This window comes from Pelodiscus sinensis, chromosome 1 (genome assembly GCF_052426305.1).
Source record: "Pelodiscus sinensis isolate ZL-2025 chromosome 1, ASM5242630v1, whole genome shotgun sequence".
Classification (NCBI taxonomy): domain Eukaryota; kingdom Metazoa; phylum Chordata; order Testudines; family Trionychidae; genus Pelodiscus; species Pelodiscus sinensis.
This window is the reverse complement of record NC_143052.1, coordinates 146,520,773-146,543,572: the sequence shown is the minus strand read 5'-3', so window position 1 is coordinate 146,543,572 and position 22,800 is coordinate 146,520,773. Positions and strand designations below refer to the sequence as shown.

General features: G+C 43.3%; 1 protein-coding gene across 1 annotated transcript in view; it reads right to left on the bottom strand.

The window, feature by feature from the left end:
• Positions 1–1,657: 1,657 nt before the first annotated feature.
• Positions 1,658–22,800, bottom strand: part of METTL16 (methyltransferase 16, RNA N6-adenosine) — a 35,379-nt gene continuing 14,236 nt past the window's right edge. The window contains exons 5-9 of the mRNA XM_075905106.2: positions 21,205–21,347; positions 13,110–13,179; positions 9,751–9,840; positions 6,848–7,021; positions 1,658–6,725 (exon numbers count right to left, since the gene is read on the bottom strand). Of these exons, the coding sequence (XP_075761221.1) occupies positions 6,114–6,725; positions 6,848–7,021; positions 9,751–9,840; positions 13,110–13,179; positions 21,205–21,347 (1,089 nt within the window). The 3' untranslated portion in view covers positions 1,658–6,113. The remainder of the gene's footprint in view (positions 6,726–6,847; positions 7,022–9,750; positions 9,841–13,109; positions 13,180–21,204; positions 21,348–22,800) is intronic.

Sequence of the window (22,800 nt, the reverse complement as noted above, 5' to 3'; positions counted from 1 at the left end):
AAAAACGTGCCAGCTTGTCTACACCGGCCGCTTGAATTTCTGCAAAATACTAAGCTTTTCCAGAAATACTATGCTGCTCCCGTTCTGGCAAAAGTCTTTTTTCCGAAAGACTTTTGCGCAAAAGGGCCAGTGTTGACAGCACAATACTGTTTTCCCGCAAAAAAGCCCCGATCGTGAAAACGGCGATCGGGGCTTTTTTGCAGAAAAGCGCGTCTAGATTGGCCACGGACGCTTTTCCGCAAAAAGTGCTTTTGCAGAAAAGCATCCTGCCAATCTAGACATGTTAAAAGCATTTTTGGAAAATCATGCCCGTGTAAAAGTAGCAGGTGAGTGTTGCCAAAAGTAGCTGCCAACAGGCCTTACGGCCTTCGTAAATCCCCCCATCTGAAGGGATATTCTGGAACATAGCCCTGATCTTGCTGTTTTATTGCATAAATGAGAGATGTGTGAGGGTGTAGCATTCCATCACACTTACATAACAAAGCCAACAAATTGGAATGTAATGGCACTGGACCGCATGCTGTCTTCCCAGGGTGGAACTACACTGGTTCGCTGGCCTGGCAAACATCACCGGTCAGGAGGTGCATGATTAAGGGTCAACCACTGGCATTGCATATCTTCCCCTTTTTATTGACAGCCCTGATTGCCTTATTTGGCAAACACTCCTTGCTCTTGGGATTTAGCAGTATGTCCCACCACTCTTGGTTGTTTTTGTGGCACGTTCCTGCTCCTTGCATGTGATTGATCATACAATTGTGATGTGCCCCTTTTGCTTCCACATGCAATGCCATACCATCACTGCCCTTTGCCTTGTGTCTTATGGGCCTTACCTTCATACATACTAACGTACACACAGGGGAAAGGATACAATTCATGACCATTACAGAAGGCGCCTGCTTTGCAATGACCCAATTTACAACCCCCCGCACTTACGACCTTTTCTGTAAGTGCAGAAGGGGCCAAAAATCCCCCAACTTATGTCCTCGGCCCCATATTTACGACAGCATACGACACCTCTCAAATGCGGATTCGAGTTACGGGTTGCTAGATGGTTGAACCAAAAATACCAAACACTTCTTCCGGTATTTTCACCTCCTGGACAGGAAAAAAATCAGAAAATAGACATTTTAGGTGTCTGGTATTTTCTTTTTTTACCAAACAGGAGGCAAAAATACTGGACTGTCCAGGTCAATACCAGATGCCTGGCAACCCTAGTTAAAACACCCCTGACTTGCAATGCTATCTCCAGAACTGATCTTGTCACAAGTCAGGGGCAACCTGTACAATTGTGAGAAAACAAATGGTCACCCTATTCACCCTCCCAACAGTGCATTGGTAGATGTTACCATCTACATGTTTTGTTAGTATGAGCTTTCGTGGGCACAGTCCATTTCTTCAAAATGTGGTCATCTGAAGATGTAGGCGGTGCCTACGAAAGCTCCTGCTACCATCTACATGTTCTGTTAGTCTTTAAAGTGCTACCATACTAGTTGTTGTTGGTTAAGTTTATCCTGTACAGACTAAATCGGCTACCCCCTGAAGCTTTTGGTAGATACTGATACAGTTACACTCCCTCAAAAGAGTATCACCCTATTTGAACTTTCAAAAAAGACAACCCTAGGATTGGGGCATTTGGAAATCAGAGACAATGCACGTGGCAGTTTCAATGCTTTTTATTTTCACATCAGACAAGCATTAGCAAGGATCAGAAAATACTGCTTCTTGCAGTGGTAAGGCACCAGCATAACAGCTCAGGACCCAAACACTCCCTCTGAAGAAGACAGAGGAGAAGAAAATTTTGCAAAGGTGTCCCATTCTTCTCCTTTTTTCCCCTCCCTTCGTCCCTGAAAAACATAAGGTCCCTTATTTTTAAATTTTGAGCACCCATCACTCATTGATTTTGGTCTCATTTGTGCACATTCAGCCATTCTGAAAATCAGGTTCCGGGACGGTTAAGCTGGGCCCAAGAAAATAACAGAAACTACACACCTGCAAAAGTGGTTTTAATTACTTCCACACTATCATACAAAAATTGGGATGCAGAATTGCACCCCAGTTCTTCTGCCTCTAAATTTCAGTAACAGCAAAGGTTACTACCATATTCACTGCACATCCAGCTTCTGCAAGATGCAAAGAACCTACAACCAACTAATTGAGTACACAACCCTGATTTATTTTTAGAGTGCTGTCCATTCTGTGTGTAAAGCTATAGTGTACTCATTTTCACATTTAAACAAAACTACTGCAGAGTTCGCATTCTGCTGCATTGACTTGCTTAGATAGATTACTGTGGTCCAAAGCAAGCAGCCACCTGTGAATAGGGAAAAGATGATCTGAGGCCATTTAGCATTTTAAAGGACAGATTGGCCCTACTTTTATAATTGAGTGATGGCCCTTGATCTTGATTTGGATCATTGCATGGCTCGTCGGTATTTGGCCTCTCTGACTGAAGAACTAAAATCATGCAAGTACTAGACACAGGTTATTTCTCCATTACTTTTGTTAACCAGCATGGACAAGGATTCAGTTTTCATGCTGTAGCAGGCTTTTCAGCATTTTTCATACCTCAATGCTCAACAAATGTTATCTAGTTATTGCTTTCTCATCAGAAAGCCATCATTAGATCTGGCAGTTATCTAAAGTAGTCATTCATCTCTTTGCATCCATCTTCTATTTCCTCTCATATTCCATCTGTAAATTCTTTAGAAGCAGGGACCACTTTCTGTTCTGTTGTACAATAGCTAGTACAACAGGTCCTGGACCACGCCTTGAACTTCTAGACACGGTAATAAAGAGAAAGACCAAAAACTTGATAGACAATCTCTAGCCCTAAATAAGGTGCAGGTCCAAAGCACATAAATTCAGTGCTCAGAAGCTTATACTGATACTTACCCTTTCTATGGATGAATAGATAGCTGTAGTTTCCAGGACTGACAAAATGGCACCTTTTAGGAGCACTCCATTACATTTGTTATCTAGCTAGAGACCTTTAACTTCTACATTTTGTGACTAAAAGAATGGGTCTTCCAAAGTTTTTCCCTGCTCCATCTTACCTTATGCCTCTTACTGTGTTCTCCCTATTTAGCATCCCAGTTAGCATGTTGTTTCTTTTATTCTTTTATGTAAAATAAGGATTTTTATTAAGCTCCAAAAATAAACATGTATATCAACAGCAGACAGAACAGAAGCCATAATATGAGACAGGATAAACCATACTAATCACAGTCCAATACATACAGGAAACAAAGTTTGCTGTGAGTTTTGAAATATTACACAAGTGGGCAGGTAATACATAACCTCAGAACCCAATATCAGGAATAAACAACTGTGGAAAGGGGATGGAAAATGGAAGTATACTGGTAAAGCAGAATGATTTGCTAGTTTGGATTCAACAGATGCACAAAATGAGTAATTTACATGTAAAGGTCAACTTGCAGACCTTCCAACAAGTGCTTTCTTCAAAAAGGAGATGGAAGCTATCTGCCTCTTTTCCATAAGCTACCTGGAGCATAGCTACCCTCCTGGGGCCACTGGCCACCTCAACTATAAGTGTGCAGTGCATAGCTCTCTGAATCCCTAGAGTCAGCACTATTCCTATGATTAAGTTCAAATCTGCTAAATTGTACTGAGTCTGTTTCTGCTAGTTTTCAAAGTAAGCTACACACAGAACAACTGGTCCCGAATCCCTCTCCCTTGAACTAACATTACCCTCTGATTTTTAATTACATTTCCAAAGGACCTTACTTTCTAAATTTACACTAAAAGCACCTTACAGGAGCTCATGACACATGGGCTTCTAGAAGCCCAAATATGACGCAGAGAGGGCCTTGGTTTCTATAGGACTTCATTTTTTCTTCAGTTTTAAGTAGCTCAGCTGTCCAAAAAGAACCTTTCAAATTCTTAAGTTTGATTAAACTGCAGTGAGCACAAAACATTGCTTCAGAATGTTCTCACTTATGACAGAAGCAGCTCTGTGCAAAATCAGTCTATAAACCAGAATCTGAGAACCACTGGGCTATACAATCAAAAACCCACTTTAAGGGTTTAATACATATACTTCCTAATTAAACGATCTATTGCCTATTATCAAGGATAAAATATTTAACCAATATGACATTGGTTGGTTAATAAAACAAGAAAAGATATCTAAAATTTTCTCAGAAGTATTATTCCTCATTGCTATGCAGGAGAAACATTGATCTTTCTTACTCAAAATTGAATCCATTAAGTCAAAGGCATAAATATTTTAGTTTCTTCTATACAGATGTGTTTTCTTCATCTTTAACTTTTATGGTAAACAAAAACACAGTATTAATTTTACTTGCATTATATGAAACTTTCAGGGAGTCATGACTGTTCCAAGCAGTTTGTCAACATTTAGTGCATTCTTTTAAAAGATAATGTGAAAGGAAATTGAATTAATGCAATCCCCTCAGTTGTGTTAAAATCTGATCTAAATAAAATAACTGAATACAAAAATTCAAAATGATTTTAGGATATCAAATCCAGTACCCTGTGTAACTGTTTTACTAGAGGTTCAAAGCTTAAGGACAAGACAAATAGTGTATCTTATTTCATTGGCCTGCTATAGTGCAAAAGACTTATATACAATTTCTGCTGAATATTTTTAGAACTTTGATGAATGCACACACACTATTCAAAGTGATCCTAATTGCATGAGCAGGTGCATTTGCTGCAATACATCAATAATGTATCTTTCTCCTACTGTGGATTTCACTTGCAAGTCCCATACTAGTGTAATGCAAACAATGTCACAACTTATTTCCTGTCACTGAGCCACTTCAGATTCCTACACTAACAGATTCTGCCATTTCCAGAGAGCCATCAGCTATTCTGTCCTGTATTCTCCACATCTTGTGAAGAATCTCCACATGGACAAGCTCATCCCTCGGGAGGCCGGATGGGGATATCAATGCTCATAATTCCTCCATCAGTCTTACGTGAAGTCTAAGAGAAGACTGATGGAGAATCTCTACTGTATCCTCTTGGGGGAAACAGATTCCAAGTACAGCTCGAGCCAAAAAAAACAAACAAAAAAAACCACATCAATAGTACAGCTCCTACTAAAGAGGGCACAGGGCCCTGGATCAGCAGCTGGTAGCCCAAATTCTGTGAGTTCTACAGTTGAACTCTATCCCCATCCCACCTTCACTGGTCAACATCATAATGTATTTTCCTATCCATCTTTATATCCCCTATGAGGAGTTTTTCTGGTCCATGGAGTGAGGGCAACCTCTAATTCTTGCTCTTCCTCATTAAAAACTTCATAGAAATTTAAGTTTAAAGTGAAGCCAAATCTTTCAGGAATTATTGTTTGAAAACACCACACTTGCATTCCAGCTAGGCAAGCTCCTGTGTCTGAGTATGGAATGCAGTGGGTATACAATACATATTCTAAAACAAAGTATGCCACAGTTAATTTTTCTTAACTTGTAAGTTGAATGAGCACCACATAATTTTTTCTTATTTAGCTCAAACTAAAACTCAAGATTAATGACCATCTCCAAAATTATCCAGCTCTCCTGTATTATTTTGTGCTTTTATGAGTGGTCATTTAAAGAACTGTCACCGGTTATCAAAAAGTTGTTCAGCTGAGGCCAAACACATAGGGAAGAAGATGGAGGTGGCAGCAAGTGCCTGGTTCCAAAAGACAATACAGGGAACTAATCTGTAGGGGTAAGAGCTGGAAAAACCTTATATTCCTGCAATAATGATGTAAAAATTTTAACAGTGTAGTGAACATTAATTCTATTTAGAAAAGAGAACTGTATTTCCACTAAGTTAGATCAGAAAGACCAGAATCAGCTGTAATGTTGCCATATTAAACCAACTACTGAGCTAAAATAGCTTTCCATTTATCATGCAACATTGCAGTGTTTCTTCAGCACTGTTTCTCCTACCTCTCATTATTACATACTTAGGATTCCTTGTATTTAAAAAAGGCTCTGTTTAAAAATAAATTGGATCTCATCTCTCAGTTTTGGTCATGACTTTTTTTAAAACATTGCTATCTCTAAGTTTCTTTTAGACTATTAAAAAGAGGATTACATCAACAAAATCCAGAATTGATTTCTACTATACTCTGAAGAAGGCTAACTAGCAACCAGTCGAAAAATCTGATTTCGTAGGTAGGTGCACAGTTGATTCATTAAATCTCTGTTCTGTCCTTCAACCCAGTGCATCTCTGCTAATGCATCATCCCCTTCTTTCTTCACATTTATTAAACACTTAAAAAGAAAATGTCCAATGGTTCCTTTGGGACCTAGTTCTTTTAGATTGCCAACATCTTCTGAAGCATCAGGCTCCTCCTTTGCATCACTGGAGTCTTCACAAACTAATGTTTCTGCTTGTTTTGCTTCTATATCCTCCTCTTCCATGAGTTCCTCATTGTTTTGTTCTTTAACAGGAGAATCTTCCCTTTGCATGTCATTCTTGGCTGAGTTGACATCCTCATCAAGCATCACTGATCCCATTTCAGAATTTTCAGTCTTGTTTTGCTCATTCTCTGCAGGTTTTTTTGAGTCTTTCTGACTGTTCTTCTCCTCTTCCATTGCTTGCAGAATATCTTCAGAAGCTCGAGGAAGTTCTCGTAGTTGTCTTACTCTTTCTCGTTTCTTTCTTCTTAAATGAACCCAAGAGTTTTCAACGGCTGTTAAAAACAGACTAACTTCATCTTTTCCACAGGGAACATACTTATGCTGAACCTATTGTAGAGAATAGGAGAATCTCATAATCACGCTACTTTAAAAAATGTTTACATTTATGCCCCAAAGCATAAATGTTCATAAAAGCATCTTGTACTAAAATGTACCACTTAATATTGTACCTTCAGGTCAGTCAGTATTTTTTCTATCCACTTTGTAACCACTGCTATGCCTTCCACAACATCCCAACCCATAGCTGAAGCCTTGGTGGATAACTCTTTGATTGTGGATGCCAACACTATAAATGTAATTGGCTTCCGGGGCTTTTCTAACTTCCTTCTTTTAGAGGGAGGTGACTGAAAAAAAAAAAGCAACAAAACAAATTCAATTACAAACAAACATCAGAAATGCACAATACTAGTGGGCCAGTTTTAACACCCAGAACACAAACAGTCTGTAACATCCTGATGTCAATACAGTAGAACCCCCATTTTCCTCCCTAACTGGCTCTCCACATTTACCGAACAACCAGGACTCCAGGGCCAAAAGCAGGTGATCTCTCCTTGTGCCACTAGATGGCACTGCGGAACTACATTTTCCCATTCCTTGGTTTATCCAATTTTGATTATCGGATACCAATTAGACTAGAGCAGCGTTTCTCAACCTTTTTTTAATCAAGTACCCCTTTAAAATAATTAAAAAAAAAAAAGTACTCCTGAGCATGCACCCTCACTCCACTCTAACCCAATGCTTCCATCCCTGCCCCAGAGCCAGGCACCCCACTCTAACCCAATGCCCCTCCCCTCCCCCCCCCAGAGCCAGGCACCAGACAAATGGTAACCCTAACTTTGAAGTGTCCGCTCCCACCACCTGTCCCTGCCTTGGCAGCTTGTCTGCAGGCAGCAAGTGGCCAGCCAGCACCAGGCTTGCCACGTGGGGCTGTGTGCTTCCACCCCAGCCCAGGGCAGCGCCCAGCGGCAAATGCTCCCTGTCCTCCTTCGCTACGCCACTGATGCGGGGGGGCTCTTTTGGAGCAAAGCTTATCGTGCCACTTCACCACCTTTTAGTTCCTCTCTGCAGCACCACAGGGAAGGGACGATGGGGATGCGCTGTACTGAGCTGCTGGCAGGAGGATGGGAGGGAAAGGGGAGAAATGTGCGTCTCCAGGTTCAACTGCCCTGCCCACTGAAGCACCCAGGGAGGCTGCCAGAGAGGAAACGAACTAGGAGAGGCGGCCGTGGCAGTGATTTATTTTCTCTCTGCCCAAACCCGCCCCCCCTCCAACTTGGAACTGCCCTGGGTCTCACTGGAGCTGCCACTACTGCAGCCATGCGCTTTTCCCACCAGCTCCGGGTGCATGGCTCCAAACATTCAATTTGACAGGCAAGCGCCGCCACCCACCCCCCACCCTCCCCCGATCCCCTTTGCAGGGCAAAATCCCAGACATTTTTTGCCAAATTTCACTTGTGTTGATATATCCCCCAGACTCCTCTCGCCTACCCCTAAGGGTACACATACCACTGATTGAGAAACACTGGACTAGATAAATGGGGTTCTGCTGTAATGCCTTGTACATTTATATCATAGCCTGTGTGATACTTAAGCTCTCAAGAGGGTTTTAAGTAGGACTTAAGAGGTACATATGCTTTGTACTGGCCTGCTGCATGGACATTAGAAAGAATCAATTATGAATTCCTTCAACTGCCATTTCTGAAGAGATTATGTAACTCTTGGTGCTACATTTGAAGCTACTAATGTTTTGATTCGGTCACACACAGGTGAACCACTGCATCTGTCTTGTAAAATGAGATATTGCCTGTGCAAGCACCTGTGCAAAAGTACATACATTGGATCTAAAAAAGAGAAGCAGATTTTGATTGAATATATTAACAAGCTTGATTCAGCTTATATACATGAATGTAAAGACCTGGCTATTTTCAATTGTTCAAAAGGGAGCAATTTTATTTAAGCACCGAAGTGGCCTAATTTTCTAGGCACCTGCAGCTCACAGTGAAGCCCAAAGAAGATTTTGCTGACCTGAGTTCTTTCTATGGATAGGCTTGGCAGAATTAGATTTTTTTTATAGATAAAAATTTGATACTGATATTTAATTTTCAAACTCTTACAAGTTGTACCCATTTAAAAGCACGTAAAATGGGCTGGAAGTACTGGACCAACAGATGCCCTCATAATACATGGGGCTTTCTCCAAGCTGAAGCTCTGATGAATGTATTCATACAAAGAATCCATCTTGGATAAGGGAATTTGAAGGACTGGCTCTGTCCAAATCCACAATAAGATTAATTCTGACAAGCTTATTAGCATGTCTGTAGATCTTGCTTTTAATAAGATAAAAGCATTACACAGAAAACTTAGGAATTAAATCAGCTTGCATAGGAAATGCTGTTGTACCTTATAACTATAGCAACTGCACTGGTTAACTGTCTCTAAACAGAAAGCAAGCAGGATCTTATCAGGCAGTCTGTCTCTGCTAAGGATACAGTATAGGAAGGGAACTGTCCAGTATGGAATATCCCAGTTAAAAGGGAGAGAAATGCATTTCTCCATCCAGGAGTAGCAAAACTTGGGAAGTTGAAGGCCTGAGTGTGGGTGCCCTTGCTTAACGTTAGAGGGAGGAAAACAGCTACAGTTGCCCTGAACTGACAAATATATTTCAAAATATAAAAATAAATATCCTCTTAAATCAAACTATTTTTTCAAGCAGTATTTCTTACTTGGCTCATCCATAAATTTCCACCATCAAAATATTTTTTCTTCAGTTTGTGAATGTATGGTGAAATGGATGTTTATTGACATTTACTGCTAATCTAATTCTGCCAAGTCTATCTCTAAGTATGTTTGAGTTTGATACAAACATCAAGTGATATTAACAGCTAGACTTAAGGGCACTGCAAGGTGCTAACTGGTTATGCTGCCACACAAGAAATGCAGCTCACACAATAATTTTGCTAATGTACTCTAGGCTGAAGAGGAATAGCTGTGTTGTAGAGGACATACTTGTTAAACCCACCCCCAAATAAAGCACAGAGGACCATGAAAAATAAACCAAAATACAGGCACTTACAGGCACTCTGACATCATCATAGAAACTCCATGCCAGTGCCCACCTCATGGTACGGCCTTGACAGAATTCAGTGTGGGTTACTTTAGGAACCTAAGTGAAAGAAAAACTTTCAAGTTAATGAAGTGTCATTCTGTTTTACACACTTATTACTGTAACTTCATATGTTACAAAATGAAGATTTTGAACCAACAATATGGAAGTGAAATAGCAACCATTTAACACCCCCAAAGAGCTTTACCAAGAATAAAATAGGCAACTTAAATCCACCTTTCACCCTTAAAAATTAAATTCATTTTAGTCACCACAGTATGACAGAATGTGAACAGGGTAGGCTAGAAGGTCTCCAAATTCTAACTCCAGCTCTGCCTCCAACATTCCATATTACCTTTGGCGCACAAACCACTATGCTTCAGTTCTGAAAAATATATCAATAGCCCTCAGAGATAGCGGTGGTAGCACCCTCTTCCACTTTTCATCACAAGTGGCAAGAGGCTCCACCATCTGTTCTTCTGCAGGTGGCCTATAAAAGAACCCAGGCTTCCCTGGAGAAGGAGAAAGAATATGCCATGTATAAACATCTAGTCTTGCATTTTAGGAGATCAATGGGACAACATTCGATACGTGTTTCATGTCATGGGGCTGAGTGCTTGGAAATGATGAAGCAATAAACCTGGATTTTGAGACAGTGAAATAGCCACGTGTACAGCACGTGAGCATGAGCTCATGGAGGTGAAATATGAGGGATAGTTTTCTATCAAAAGTATTAAGAACAAGTATTAAGAGGGTGGAATTTGATTCAAGTTTGCTTATGAACTAGGGATGTAAAAGGTTAACCAGTAGGGGCTGGAACAGCATCCTATCTGCAGCAGATCACAGGCTGGCTGGCTCCCCAGGAGCAGAGCTAGAAGCAGCCCTCGCCAGCCGCTGCTCCCAGGGAGGCTTCGCTGCAGGCTCTACAGTGTAAAGCTTATTTAAGCTTTATTCTACATAGCCCACAACACAGATAATGGATATAATTTTTAGCGGTTAATGGCTAAAATTTTTAAACACCTTTTTACATCCCTATTAATAACACAGTGAATTTACATTCCAGTAACACCCAGAGGTCAAAGAGGCAGAAGCAGAGCTGGCTAGTGACAGGGTCTGTCCCAAAAGGTTTACAAAGCAAAAGACACAAAACATAATGGGTGAATAAGAGAAGTGAGCAAAGGTAGAATTAATATAATGAAATAGCAAAATGAAAGAATATGAACAATTTTTAGCCAACGAGAGGCAGTAATCACAATCCACCATTGTATGGTTGTCCTTTCCTGCAAATATTGCAGAAAAGGTGAGTTCTGAAGATATGAATTCTGATGGATTCTACCTGAGCACATTTCCCACTTCCCATAAAAGTGTTTATCAGAGTAGAGAACTGGGTTTTGGGAGTAAGCATCACTGTGAACCTCACTTTAAAATATAAAGGTCAGATAGGAAGGGCAGAGTTAGGCTGTGAAGCACTTTGAGAGTACCAATGAGAAGTGTGAGCCTGATACAGAAGAAAAGGGGAAGCCAGAGGAGGAACTAAACATAGGATGACAGGGCGATGAGCCAACATTATTTTAGCAGCAATCTGAACAGAGTTGGGGGAAGTTACACTGCACACGTCAATGCCAGAGGAGAAGGAAATTGCAGTAGTCAAGGCATGAGAAGATTACAGCTTGGATATGAGTTTTGCCAGTTTGAGTACAAAGGACAGGAGAGGTTAGATTTGAAGATGTGCTGGAAAATGCATCATGATTTAGACACGCCTGGAAACATAGGTCACAGAGGACCAAGTCAAAAATGAAGCTAGGAGTATAACCTTGAGCTACAGAAGATGGTCATGCTGTACACAGCGATACAAAAGCAGAAATGGAAAGGTTTTGAGGGAAGACCAGGAATTCCATTTGGTCATGTTATGTTTCAGTTGACGGCTGGACATCCACAAGCAGATGTAGAAAGCTGGGCTGAGAACGTGGAAAAAGTGAGAGAGATATTTGCCAGTCACCAATATGGTATTCAGAACTGTATCTGTGCAAGAAATCATCCAGAGAAAAAAGTAAAAAAAAAAAAAAAAAAAAAAGATAAGGGGGCCAAGGACAAAGTCCACAGAGGGCAAGATTGTGAGAAGAGTAAGATCAACAGAGTCTGAGGCAGACAATAAGTCAAGGAGACAGTGGATCACTGGCCCTGAAATTTGACCAGGAGGTCATTAGAGACTTTCATTCAAGTTATTTCTATGAAAGGTCAAGGGTGAAAGGCATGACAGAGTGAAATAATGGAGTTTTCAGGGCCCTATTTTAAATGCACTGCATCTTTGCAGTCAAAAGCAGCCTTCAAAAGCCCATATATTTAAAAAAAAATCCAAGTCTTTTAAAGGATTTATTAGTGTTCAGTGGAAGTCAAGTATTCAATCATTCTCCATTTATCTCCCCTCGCCCCAAACACACACATTTAAATTAAAAAAAAAATCTATCCTGGGAAAAGAAGCCTCCAGAAACATTTTTTAAAAGAGTGAATACTGCTACCTACTCTTTGCTAACACTCACTTTTTTGTATTCTTTGTATTGAAATTTGCTAATGTTCACTTTTTTCATTGTATTCCTTTGATATATATATGGTCATGCCAATTCTCTTCCAGAATATGATCTGAGGAAGTGCGTCTGGCCCACGAAAGTTCATCACCTATTAAATCATCTTGTTAGTCTTAAAAGTGCTACATAGCTTTTCCTTTTGTTTTTGCAAGATCAGACTAACATGGCTTCCTCTCTATTATTGTTTGATAATGCTGTACTACTCCCTGTTTGGGAAGATTCTATTCCTGCCCACCATCCCCAAGCCTTTGTGTTAAGGGGAAGTGACTGCCCCTGAATATATACAGCAGTATTCAGACTCTTCTGCTTTAAGGGAATCCACTGACACTTCTATTCACAGCCTTGTAAGACACCTGATACCTCAGACCACAGGAGACAATTCACTGTTCTTTTGGTCTACAGATCCAATGAGGACTCTTGATAAATGCACAATACTATACTAAATTAAATTAGAACCCAAATATTTGTAGTATAGAAATTAATCGAGAAAAATGAGCTCTTGTAAAGTCTCAAAACTTGCAGAATACTGTGCCTTCTCATATTGACGAGGCACTGTACTCTCAGGCTGAATCCCTGTTTTAAGTTCAAAACTCTACTTACCCTCAAGTTTGGAGTTGCTAGCAGTGCCTTCATAATACAAAAGCATCTTCCAAAGAACTATAGTTTAGTTACTTGTAAGAAACCTTTAGGTAACACAAACTACACAGTATATACAACTATAGTGTATCTGGAGAAAAAACTTACCCCTTGGATTCGAAGTTCTTCTTTTAATGGAGCTAAACTGCATTTCTTGCCCAGCATGCAGCTGTACCACCTATGAACGACATTTGACATTAATCAGAGGGTCAGTCTGAATTTGCATAAACAACTGCAGCAAGGGAGGTTTAGGTTGGACATCAGGAAAAAGTTCCTAACTGTCAGGGTGGTTAAACACTGGAATAAATTGCCTAGGAAGGTTGTGGAATCTCCATCTCTGGAGATGTTTAAGAGAAAGTTAGATAAATGTCTATCAGGGATGGTCTAGACAGTACTGGGTCCTGCCACGAGGGCAGGGGACTGGACTCAATGACCTCTCAAGGTACCTTCCAGTCCTAGTATTCTATGAAGTCCTGTGGCACCTTATAGACTAACATTTATTGGAGCTGAAGCAAAATGCAGGACAATGTAGCACTTTAAAGACTAACAAGATGGTTTATTAGATGATGAGCTTTCGTGGGTCAGACCCACTTCCTCAGATCAAATAGTGGAAGAAAGTAGTCACAACCATATATACCAAAGGATACAATTAAAAAAATGAACACATATGAAAAGGACAAATCACATTGCAGAACAGGAGGAGGATGCGGGGGGGGGGGGGGGGGGAAAGGAAGGTAAGTGTCTGTGAATTGATATTAGAGGTGGGGAGCTCTACATGCATCTGACAAAGTGGGTCTTTGCCCACGAAGACTTATGCTCCAATAAGCTCTCCCCACCTCTAATATCATCAATTCACAGACACTTACCTTCCTTCCCCCCCCCCCCCCCCCGCATCCCCCTCCTGTTCTGCAATGTGATTTGTCCTTTTCATATGTTCATTTTTTTAATTGTATCCTTTGGTATATATGGTTGTGACTACTTTCTTCCACTATTTGATCTGAGGAAGTGGGTCTGGCCCACGAAAGCTCATCATCTAATAAACCATCTTGTTAGTCTTTAAAGTGCTACATTGTCCTGCATTTTGCTTCAGCTACCCCAGACTAACACGGCTACATTTCTATCACTATTTATTGGAGCATAAGTCTTCGTGGGCAAAGACCCACTTTGTCAGATGCATGTAGTAGGAATTCCAGAGGCAGGTACAGTAAAACTCCATTAGTCCGGCATCCAATGCTCCGGGACTCCTGATGATCCGGCACCAGTGCTGGGGCAGCTGGACAGGCTTCCCCCATTCAGCTGCTGCTGAAACTGACCAGCAGTTGAATCCGGGAAGCCGGGAGCAGAGCAGCTGGGGTGCTGCCGGGTTGGTCTCGTAGCGCTGCCCCTCGGGGCTGCGGGACCAACCCGACAGCACTCCAGCTGCTCTTGGGGACGCCTGGGGCAGAGCAGCTGGAGGGCTGCCGGGTTGGTCCCACAGCACCAAAGGATGGCGCTGCGGGACCAACCCGGCAGGACCCCAGCTGCTCTGCCCCAGGCTTCGGGATTCAGCCGCTGCTGAAACCGACCAGCAGCGTCAGTTTTACCAGCAGGCTGAATCCGGACACCTGGGGCAGAGCAGCTGGGGTGCTGCGGGGTTGGTCTCGTAGCACCACCCCTCGGCGCTGCGGGACCAACCTGGCAGCACCCCAGCTGCTCTGCCCCAGGGGTCCCCAAGTCAGCCGCTGCTGAAACAGATCAGCGGCTGATTCCAGGAAGCCCCGGGGAGAGCAGCTCTGCCCGGGGCTTCCTGGAATCAGCCACTGATCTGTTTCAGCAGCGGCTGAATCGGGGACTCCTGGGGCAGAGCAGCTGGGGTGCTGCCGGGTTGGTCCCGCAGCACCGTCCTTTGGCGCCTCGGGACCAACCTGGCAGCATTCCAGCTGCTCTGCCCCAGGCGTCCCCAAGAGCAGCTGGGGTGCTGCCGGGTTGGTCCCGCAGCCCCGAGGGGCAGCGCTACAGGACCAACCAGGCAGTACCCCAGCTGCTGTCCCAGGCGTCCCCAAGAGCAGCTGGAGTGCTGCTGGGTTGGTGCCGTAGCGCCGCCCCTCGGCGCTGCGGGACCAACCCAGCAGCACCCCAACTGCTCTATTGCAGGCATCCCCGATTCAGCTGCTGCTGAAACTGACCAGCAGCGGCTGAATCAGGGACGCATGGGGCAGAGCCGGACTATCGTATGGGGGGGGCTATGAGGGGTCTGGGGTAGCATCACCTCCCACCCCACTCCTGACCCCTCATAGCCCCCCATTCTGATAGTCCAGCATATCTGATAGTCCGGCACCCCCTGGGTCCTAAAGGTGCCGGATTATCGGAAGTTTACTGTACTATCAATTTAGGATTAAACAAAGACTGTGAATGGCTAACCAACTACAAACCCAGTTTCTCTTCTCTTGGTGTTCACACCTCCACATCAGCTGCTAGAAGTGTACCACATCCTCCCTGAATGAATTGACCTAGTTATCTCTGGCCTTCCTCTTGATCAGTACTCCTTTCTTTTCCTGTGCCAGTATATTTATACCTGCCTCTGGAATTTCCAATGCATGATTCTGATGAAGTGGGTCTTTGTCCACAAAAACTTATGTTCCAATAAATCTGTTAGTCTATAAGGTGCCACGGGACTTCTCGTTGTTTATTTTACTATTAAAGCTTATTAGAAACAGTTCAATTGAAAATGGCTACTAGCTGCAAAGGGTTCACACCAGAGGTCTACAACCATCACAGGAGGGAAAATACTCTTCAGTTGAAATAGTAGCAAGCCCATATTAGCCATATTATTTGAGCAAGGGTAACTAAGGAAAGAAATCCTTAGTAAAGAAATCTACCTGCATTTTTCAAAATTAGATTTTGGGTAAAATTTTTAAAAAGTATCTAAGCAACTCTGTCCTATTTTCAAAAATGACAAAGTGCTTTGGAAAAATGGTACCTGTCACACCCCCTTGCTTTATAAAAATTGGCTTATGAATATGTGTAACTCTAAGATGCCTTAGACCATGGGTTCCCAAACTAGGGTGTGTGAAGAAAATCTGGGAGAGGGAGGGGCACAAGGTGACCCAGCCCCCTTCCCCCCTGTCAATCCCTCCTCCCTAAGTTTTTCTGATATTTTTGTTTTTCGGCCCCGGTCAGTTCCTTTTTTTTTTTGCTCAACAAGTTTTGCTGCTATTTGGGGGGGGAGGTGCAGGAGGGTCTCTCAAAAAGGGGGCATGATGCCAAAAATTTTGGGAACCGCTGCCTTAGACACAATACATCATGAAACATACCATTTTTAAAGTTACAGTCTACTGTGCATGGATCATTCTTGTATGTGAAGTTAGGACTATGAAAGGTAAAACTTTTATTAATCCAAATCTTCTAGTAAAAGCCATAGTGGCACTTAAGGAAACTTAATAGCCTGCTGGTCAAGATAAAGATCTGTAAATAGATTTGTTTTTCCTGTATGCTCAAACTGTGGTTGACCCTACAAAGACGTGACCATGCCACCTGGTGCTGGAATCCCATCTTGAATCTGGTATATTTCCATGAAGATGGGGAGATGAAAAAGAATTCTGGCCATGAACAAAGTCTGCTTAAGTGATGGAAAGCAATCCATCTTATCTTTAGCTGGCTTTTGAAATTGCCTCCCCATCCAAAGAGAAAACATATGAAGAAACCTGAAAACAAAGAACTCTAAAAGACACAAAGATCTGGAGACCCAGACCAATGGAAAAAAAACAAGTCTGTCTTGTAGCATTTTACCTAAAATAAGGGCAAGGTAAGGAATATACTTTGAAACAATTTCTTAGTGTATAAGGCCTAACTGGCATGGTTTTTTACATTTTGGATTAGTAACTTATTTGAATCTGTCTGTTTTCACTTGCAATCACTTAAATCCTAATTTTTATGCTTAATAAAAACACTTTTGTTTATTATGAGGTCCAGTGTCAATAACTGTTACCTGGGGGGAGCAACCAGTGTGTATCTCTCTCTGACACATTGAGACAACTTATAAGCATGCCCTCTATGTAAAACTTTTATACAGAGCAAGACAGATTTAATTTGGGATTTAGTCAATGGCTCCATAGCTGAGCCTTCCCAGAGCTAAACTGATTCAGTGTCTCTGTTGCTCTCCTAGGGGACTGGTTATCGCAACTCTGTGCCTTGGCTGGGGGAAACCAAAGCTTCTTACCCAGCAATGCAGGATGGAGTGCTCACTAGAGGGCAGGTAGGTAGATTCAGTGGCATGATCAGCACACTGGATGAAAGTCCGCAGCGAATCTCTGTAATCCAACCCATCACACTTATACTTTATAATACATTTTTTTCAACCTTTCAATGTTAACTTTTCAAAGAATGAAGAGAAATGACAGTAGCAAAATAAGAGCTTGTGCCAGACAAAAACCGGCCCACTCCCTAGTAGCTCTACTTATGAGAAATTTAGATAAATTAATTCTCTCAGTTTTCAACCCTCTAAATCCATATCACATCAGTGGATAAACAGAAGGATGTGGGGCAAGAGAGATTATCCTGCTTCTCGGAATTTACCATCTTCTTTAGATCCAGATCGCACAGACTCTTCCAAAAGCAAAAGTCTGTGTCCTTTAGCAGAATTTCCCAAAGTTCCTTTACGAGCACGTCCACAAAACTATTTTAAAAAAGAAATGTTAGGGCCCAATGGAATAATTTATAAGTACAGGCAGTCCCCGGGTTACGTACAAGATAGGGACTGTAGGTTTGTTCTTAAGTTGAATCTGTATGTAAGTCGGAACTGGCATCCAGATTCAGCCGCTGAATCTGGACACCAGTTCTGACTTACATACAGATTCAACTTAAGAACCCCAGGCGTCCCCAAGTCAGCTGCTGCTGAAACTGATCAGCGGCTGATTCCAGGAAGCCCGGGGCAGAGCAACTCTGCTTCGGGCTTCCTGTAGTCAGCCGCTGGTCAGTTTCAGCAGCGGCTAACTTGGGGACGCCTGGGGCAGAGCAGCTCGGGTGCTGCTGGGTTGGTCCAGTAGCGCGGCCGCTCCTCGGCGCTACTGGACCAACCCAGCAGCACCCCAGCTGCTCTGCCCCAGGCGTCCTGATTCAGCCACTGAAACTGATCAGCAGCGGCTGAATCAGGACTCCTGGGGCAGAGTAGCTGGGGTGCTACCAGGTTGGTCCAGTAGTGCCAAAGAGCAGTGCTGTGGGGCCAACCGGCAGCGCCCCACCTGCTCTACCACAGGCCCCGGGCTTTGCTCCACATCTCCCTGGTCTGCTGAGGGGGGCACTGGCTGCGTCCCCCCAGCAGACCAGAGAGACGCGGAGCAAAGCGGCGGAGGACCCGGGGCCGGACCCGCAGCACTTCCAGATCAGCTGGAAGCGCCGGGGGTCCGGCCCCGGGTCCTGCGCGGCTTTGCTCAGCGTCTCCCTGGTCTGCAGCAGACCAGGGAGACGGGGAGCAGCTTTTCTCGCCCCGGAGGAGGCGGGCGGCGGGACCGGGCGTCCCGCCGCTCCAGTCCTCCGGGGCGAGAAAATCCCCGTTCGTATCTGCGGATCCGACTTAACTTGGGGACTGCCTGTACACTGTAAACTTTGCACCCCAACAGTTTTCAATTACAGTACTGAAATGCAGTACCTCCTACATATTTTAAAAGCAGCTTCTTTGAGAGATAAAATGCTTTAAACTGATCATGTGTAAGTATAAGAGAGAAATTAAACCAGTATTCATGCTGTATTGTGAAGAATTTAATAATTTTGTTTTCAACTGAAATCTGGCTTAATAGATTTTATAAGACCAAATGACAATTTACGATCATCCAGTCTCCCCCATAACAGGACAGAGAATTCCACCCAGTAATTCTTGCATTAAGCCCAATAACTTCTGGCTGATCTACAGAACATCTTCAAATCAAGAATGAATAGCTGTCTCAATATGTCTACATTTTGAAGTATCTACCTTAGTGCTTAGTAGGTTATTCCACTGGTTCATTACCCTATTGAGAAACATGAAGTGGGGGGGGGGGGGAAAATCACATTTTTAAGATTCAGTTCCCAGTCACTGAATCATGTTATATCTTTGTCCCCAATAGCTGGAATATTCTAGATGAAAAAGGAGCTATCAAGTTCTTCCTTTGAGCAGCAAGTCTCAGTCACCTATGTAAAGAGTAGCTCAACATTCTGGCCAGTTTCCTCTGAGAAAAAAAGTCTGGCATTGCTCTTTCACATCCCCAAAGAGCAACTTATGAAGAGGTCTGCAAAAATGCAAAACTGGGCAATTCTCCATTCTTTTTCAGAGTACTGCAAAATGAATATGTTTTAATATAGCCAAACATAAACAATAAAGATTGTGGAACACACTTTCAAGACTATATCTTAGAAAGTAGGAATTGAAAAAATGTAGTTAGCCACCCGAATAGGGCAATATTCTGGACAAAAGAGTTACCTTGCTCTCCAGGTATATAAATGGGAATATCAGACTGCAGAAGGAAAGCAATATTACCACTGTATATGGCATTGATGAAGTCATTAGAATACTATGCCCAGTTCTACTGTCCACGCTTGAAAAGGAAATTTAAAAATTGTCCAGTTCAGAGAAGAATGAGAATGATTAATGGTTGGGGGGAAAAATGCTTTACTCTGAGAAACTAACGGATCTCCATCTATTTATAGTTTCTTGAAGAGACGGTATGGTAGTGAGTATCCTATGCCTACACAAAAAGGAGATATGTATTATAAGACACTAATCCAGACTACAAAGTTGTGACATGATCAAATGGCTGCAAGTTGAAAATCAGTATTATTCTAACTGTCAAAAATGCAAGTTTTTAAATTGAAGGCAATAAATTGTTGGAAGAGACTACCAGGACTGCCGATGGGGGAGGCAAAAGGAAGAGGAAGGGAGAACTGCTCTGTGGTCTGAGAAACTGAAAAGGGTGTGAGGCTCCCAACTGCCACAATAGCGACAGCAGGAATCTTTTAAATCACGGCAATTTAAATCATAGTCACTGCGGCGATGGCTTATGTGCGCCATGTTAGCATGCAGCAGGAGGCACACCCAGAGCCACTGACGGGGGGCAACAGGGAAGCAGCCCTGGACACTTTAAAAATCACTACCAGAGCCCCAGGCAACACTAATGGGATGGCTGGGAAAGCCTATCCTCCAGCCCCAACTGTCCTTTCTGAGGCCCCAACCTCTCCCGGGGCCCAAAGATGCCCCCCACCCTGCCCCGAGGCACAGCACTTCTGTTGGCAGCCTCCAGAATACCATGGGATGTGAAATTCTCCTTGCCATGGTGTCCTGAAATCAAGACTGAGTCTCTTTTAAAAAATGTTCTACTTAACCAGGGAGGTGAACATGTACCCATGAACACAGTTAATCAATAAGCTTGGGCTCATTGGTTAACTCTCATGGTTACACACAGCCCCTGCACTGCTGTATCAGGATGGGGAGGAGGCGGCAGGAGCCAATGCACCTCAAGAGTCAGCTTTTAAGCCAGCCTCCCACAGAAGCAGCAGTGAGGGGGCACAGGGGCAAGTTCTCACTGAGCCAGTTGCCTCCCCTCACACACACTACTACCTCTAATACATAGGCAGCAGCGGGGGGAGGGTGCGACTCCCATGGAACCACCTCCCCTCTCCTTCAACTGCCTCTGCTATAGAGGTAGTAATGGGGAAGGTGAGGCAGAAAGCAGGAGCCAATGTGCATGGGGAGCCAGCTTAATAGCTAGCTCTCCATAAGCACCAGCTCCCATAGAGCCACCTACCCCCTCCCGTGTGTAAATGTGTACATTTTTCGGTGGTTACATGTTCATAAAAATAAATGTACTTTAATATCCCTAACTTTAACTGCAAGTTACTGAACTAACCACAAAAATCACTCAGTGAAGTTCTTTGGCCTGTGTTATGCAAAACATCAGACTAGAACAGTCTCTTCCGCCCTTAAGATCTACAAATCTGAAAGGGAGAGCAGCTGTCCTCTGTTTGCTTTTATGTAAAAACTGCGTTTCTTGGACGTCGAAGAGCTTACTAATGTGTCTCAAATGAGCCCGTCGACTTCACTGACCTATAGCTTTAAAAAAAAAGAAAGATAATTGTCATACAAGTTGACTTTCCATCCAAAACAAAAATGTCCTCAGTTAAAGTCCCTTCAACAGAATTTCCACAGCAGGGGGAGGGCGGGAGGGAAAGTTTTCTTAACTCTTCCAGTCCTTACCGCAATCTTTTTTTAAGCTGCAGACTATCATGGATGATTCTTTTGACAAATTCTAGTTCTCCCCCTTCAGCCATGATCTCTGTGATCCCCCCAGTGTTCACAGAGCTAGGAGGAGGCCGTCGAGGATTTCGAGAATTCACTCCCTGAACAAGAAAGAAAGTCTGAGGTTTAAACCATTAATAAACTGACTCCTTTACACTCTGCCAGTTAGTAACACTATCAGCAATGCACACTTTCCCCACTGCAGAAATGCTAACTTTTCAAACTTAACGTAACTTATTACTCCCTGTCTATATCCATCTACTGTGTCTGGATTTTATAAGCTCTGTGGGGCAGAAATAATCTTTTTGTTCTGTGTTTGTAGGGAACTCATCAGAGTGGAGTCCTGGCCCATGACTTGAGCTCCTTGGCTGCACAGTAATACAGAAAACAGAGCAAAATCTATAGTCTCAGCTACAAAAGAAAGTTAACAATATATTGATGCTTTATAACAGTTAGGGATGTTAAGAAGCATGTAATTCATTAATTGTGTGCTCAACATAAATTGTGTTGACTACACAATTAATCAGTAAGGTTTAGCACTGCTAATGCTCAGTCCCAGCTTATACCAGCTCCCAGCAACTACCCCCACTATGGCTCTGCACTATAGGCACTTGTACTGCCGAGGCACAGTGGGGGCTGATGCCAGGTCCCAGCACAAGCCAGGACTGAGCCAGCCTGCCCGCATGTCAACTCTTAGTGCTAACCTGGCAACTTCCCCCACTGTGGCTCTACAGTACAAACACTAAGAGCTGATGCAAGGGCAGGGTGACTCAGTCCCAGCTCACGCCGATACCCAGGATCAATGCCCACATTGACTCTTAGTGCTTGTAGTTCAGAGCTGCAGCGGGGCAGTTGCCAGGTCCCAGAGTGAGCCGGGGCTGAGCCGGTCTGTCAGCCAGCCTGCTAAAAAAAATATACTTGCAAAAGCGGGAGGGGCTGTTGCACATAGTCAATAGTGTTAACCGATAAGCACCTGCTTGCTGGTTAATCGTTTAGTGGATTACACTATTACATCCCTAATGATAGTAGCATTAAACATCGGATTCCAAAGCACCTTAGCACACAGTCATGTCAGAAAGTTACAATCCAATGTTCAAATGTAAAGTTACATAACTTACACACTTCCCTGTGTTTCTAAAACCTGAAGCTGTCACTATCGAGGCTAAGAGTCTAAGTTTCTTATTGGTGTAGAGTCGGGGCTTCTCTAACTGGCACACTGGTGACGGATACTTAATGGGTCTGGTAAAGATGTGATTAGTGGGAGAGTACTCTCCCATCAAATTTCAGTACAGTACTCCATTTACTCAAGAGACAGAAGAGAAGTCAGTGGTGGGAGAGTGTTTGCCACTGACACAGTGCCATGTAGACACTGCAGTAGGTTGATGTAAGTCAGTGGTCCCCAACTCGGTGCCCGCAGGTGCCATGGCGCCCGCCGGGCCATTTATGTGCGCCCGCAGAGCAATCTGGGCTGGCCTCGCTCCCAGGCGTGCGGCAGGTGCCAGCCCCGGGCGCATGGGAGGCCCCTACCCGGGGGTCACGGCGTGTGCCGGCCCC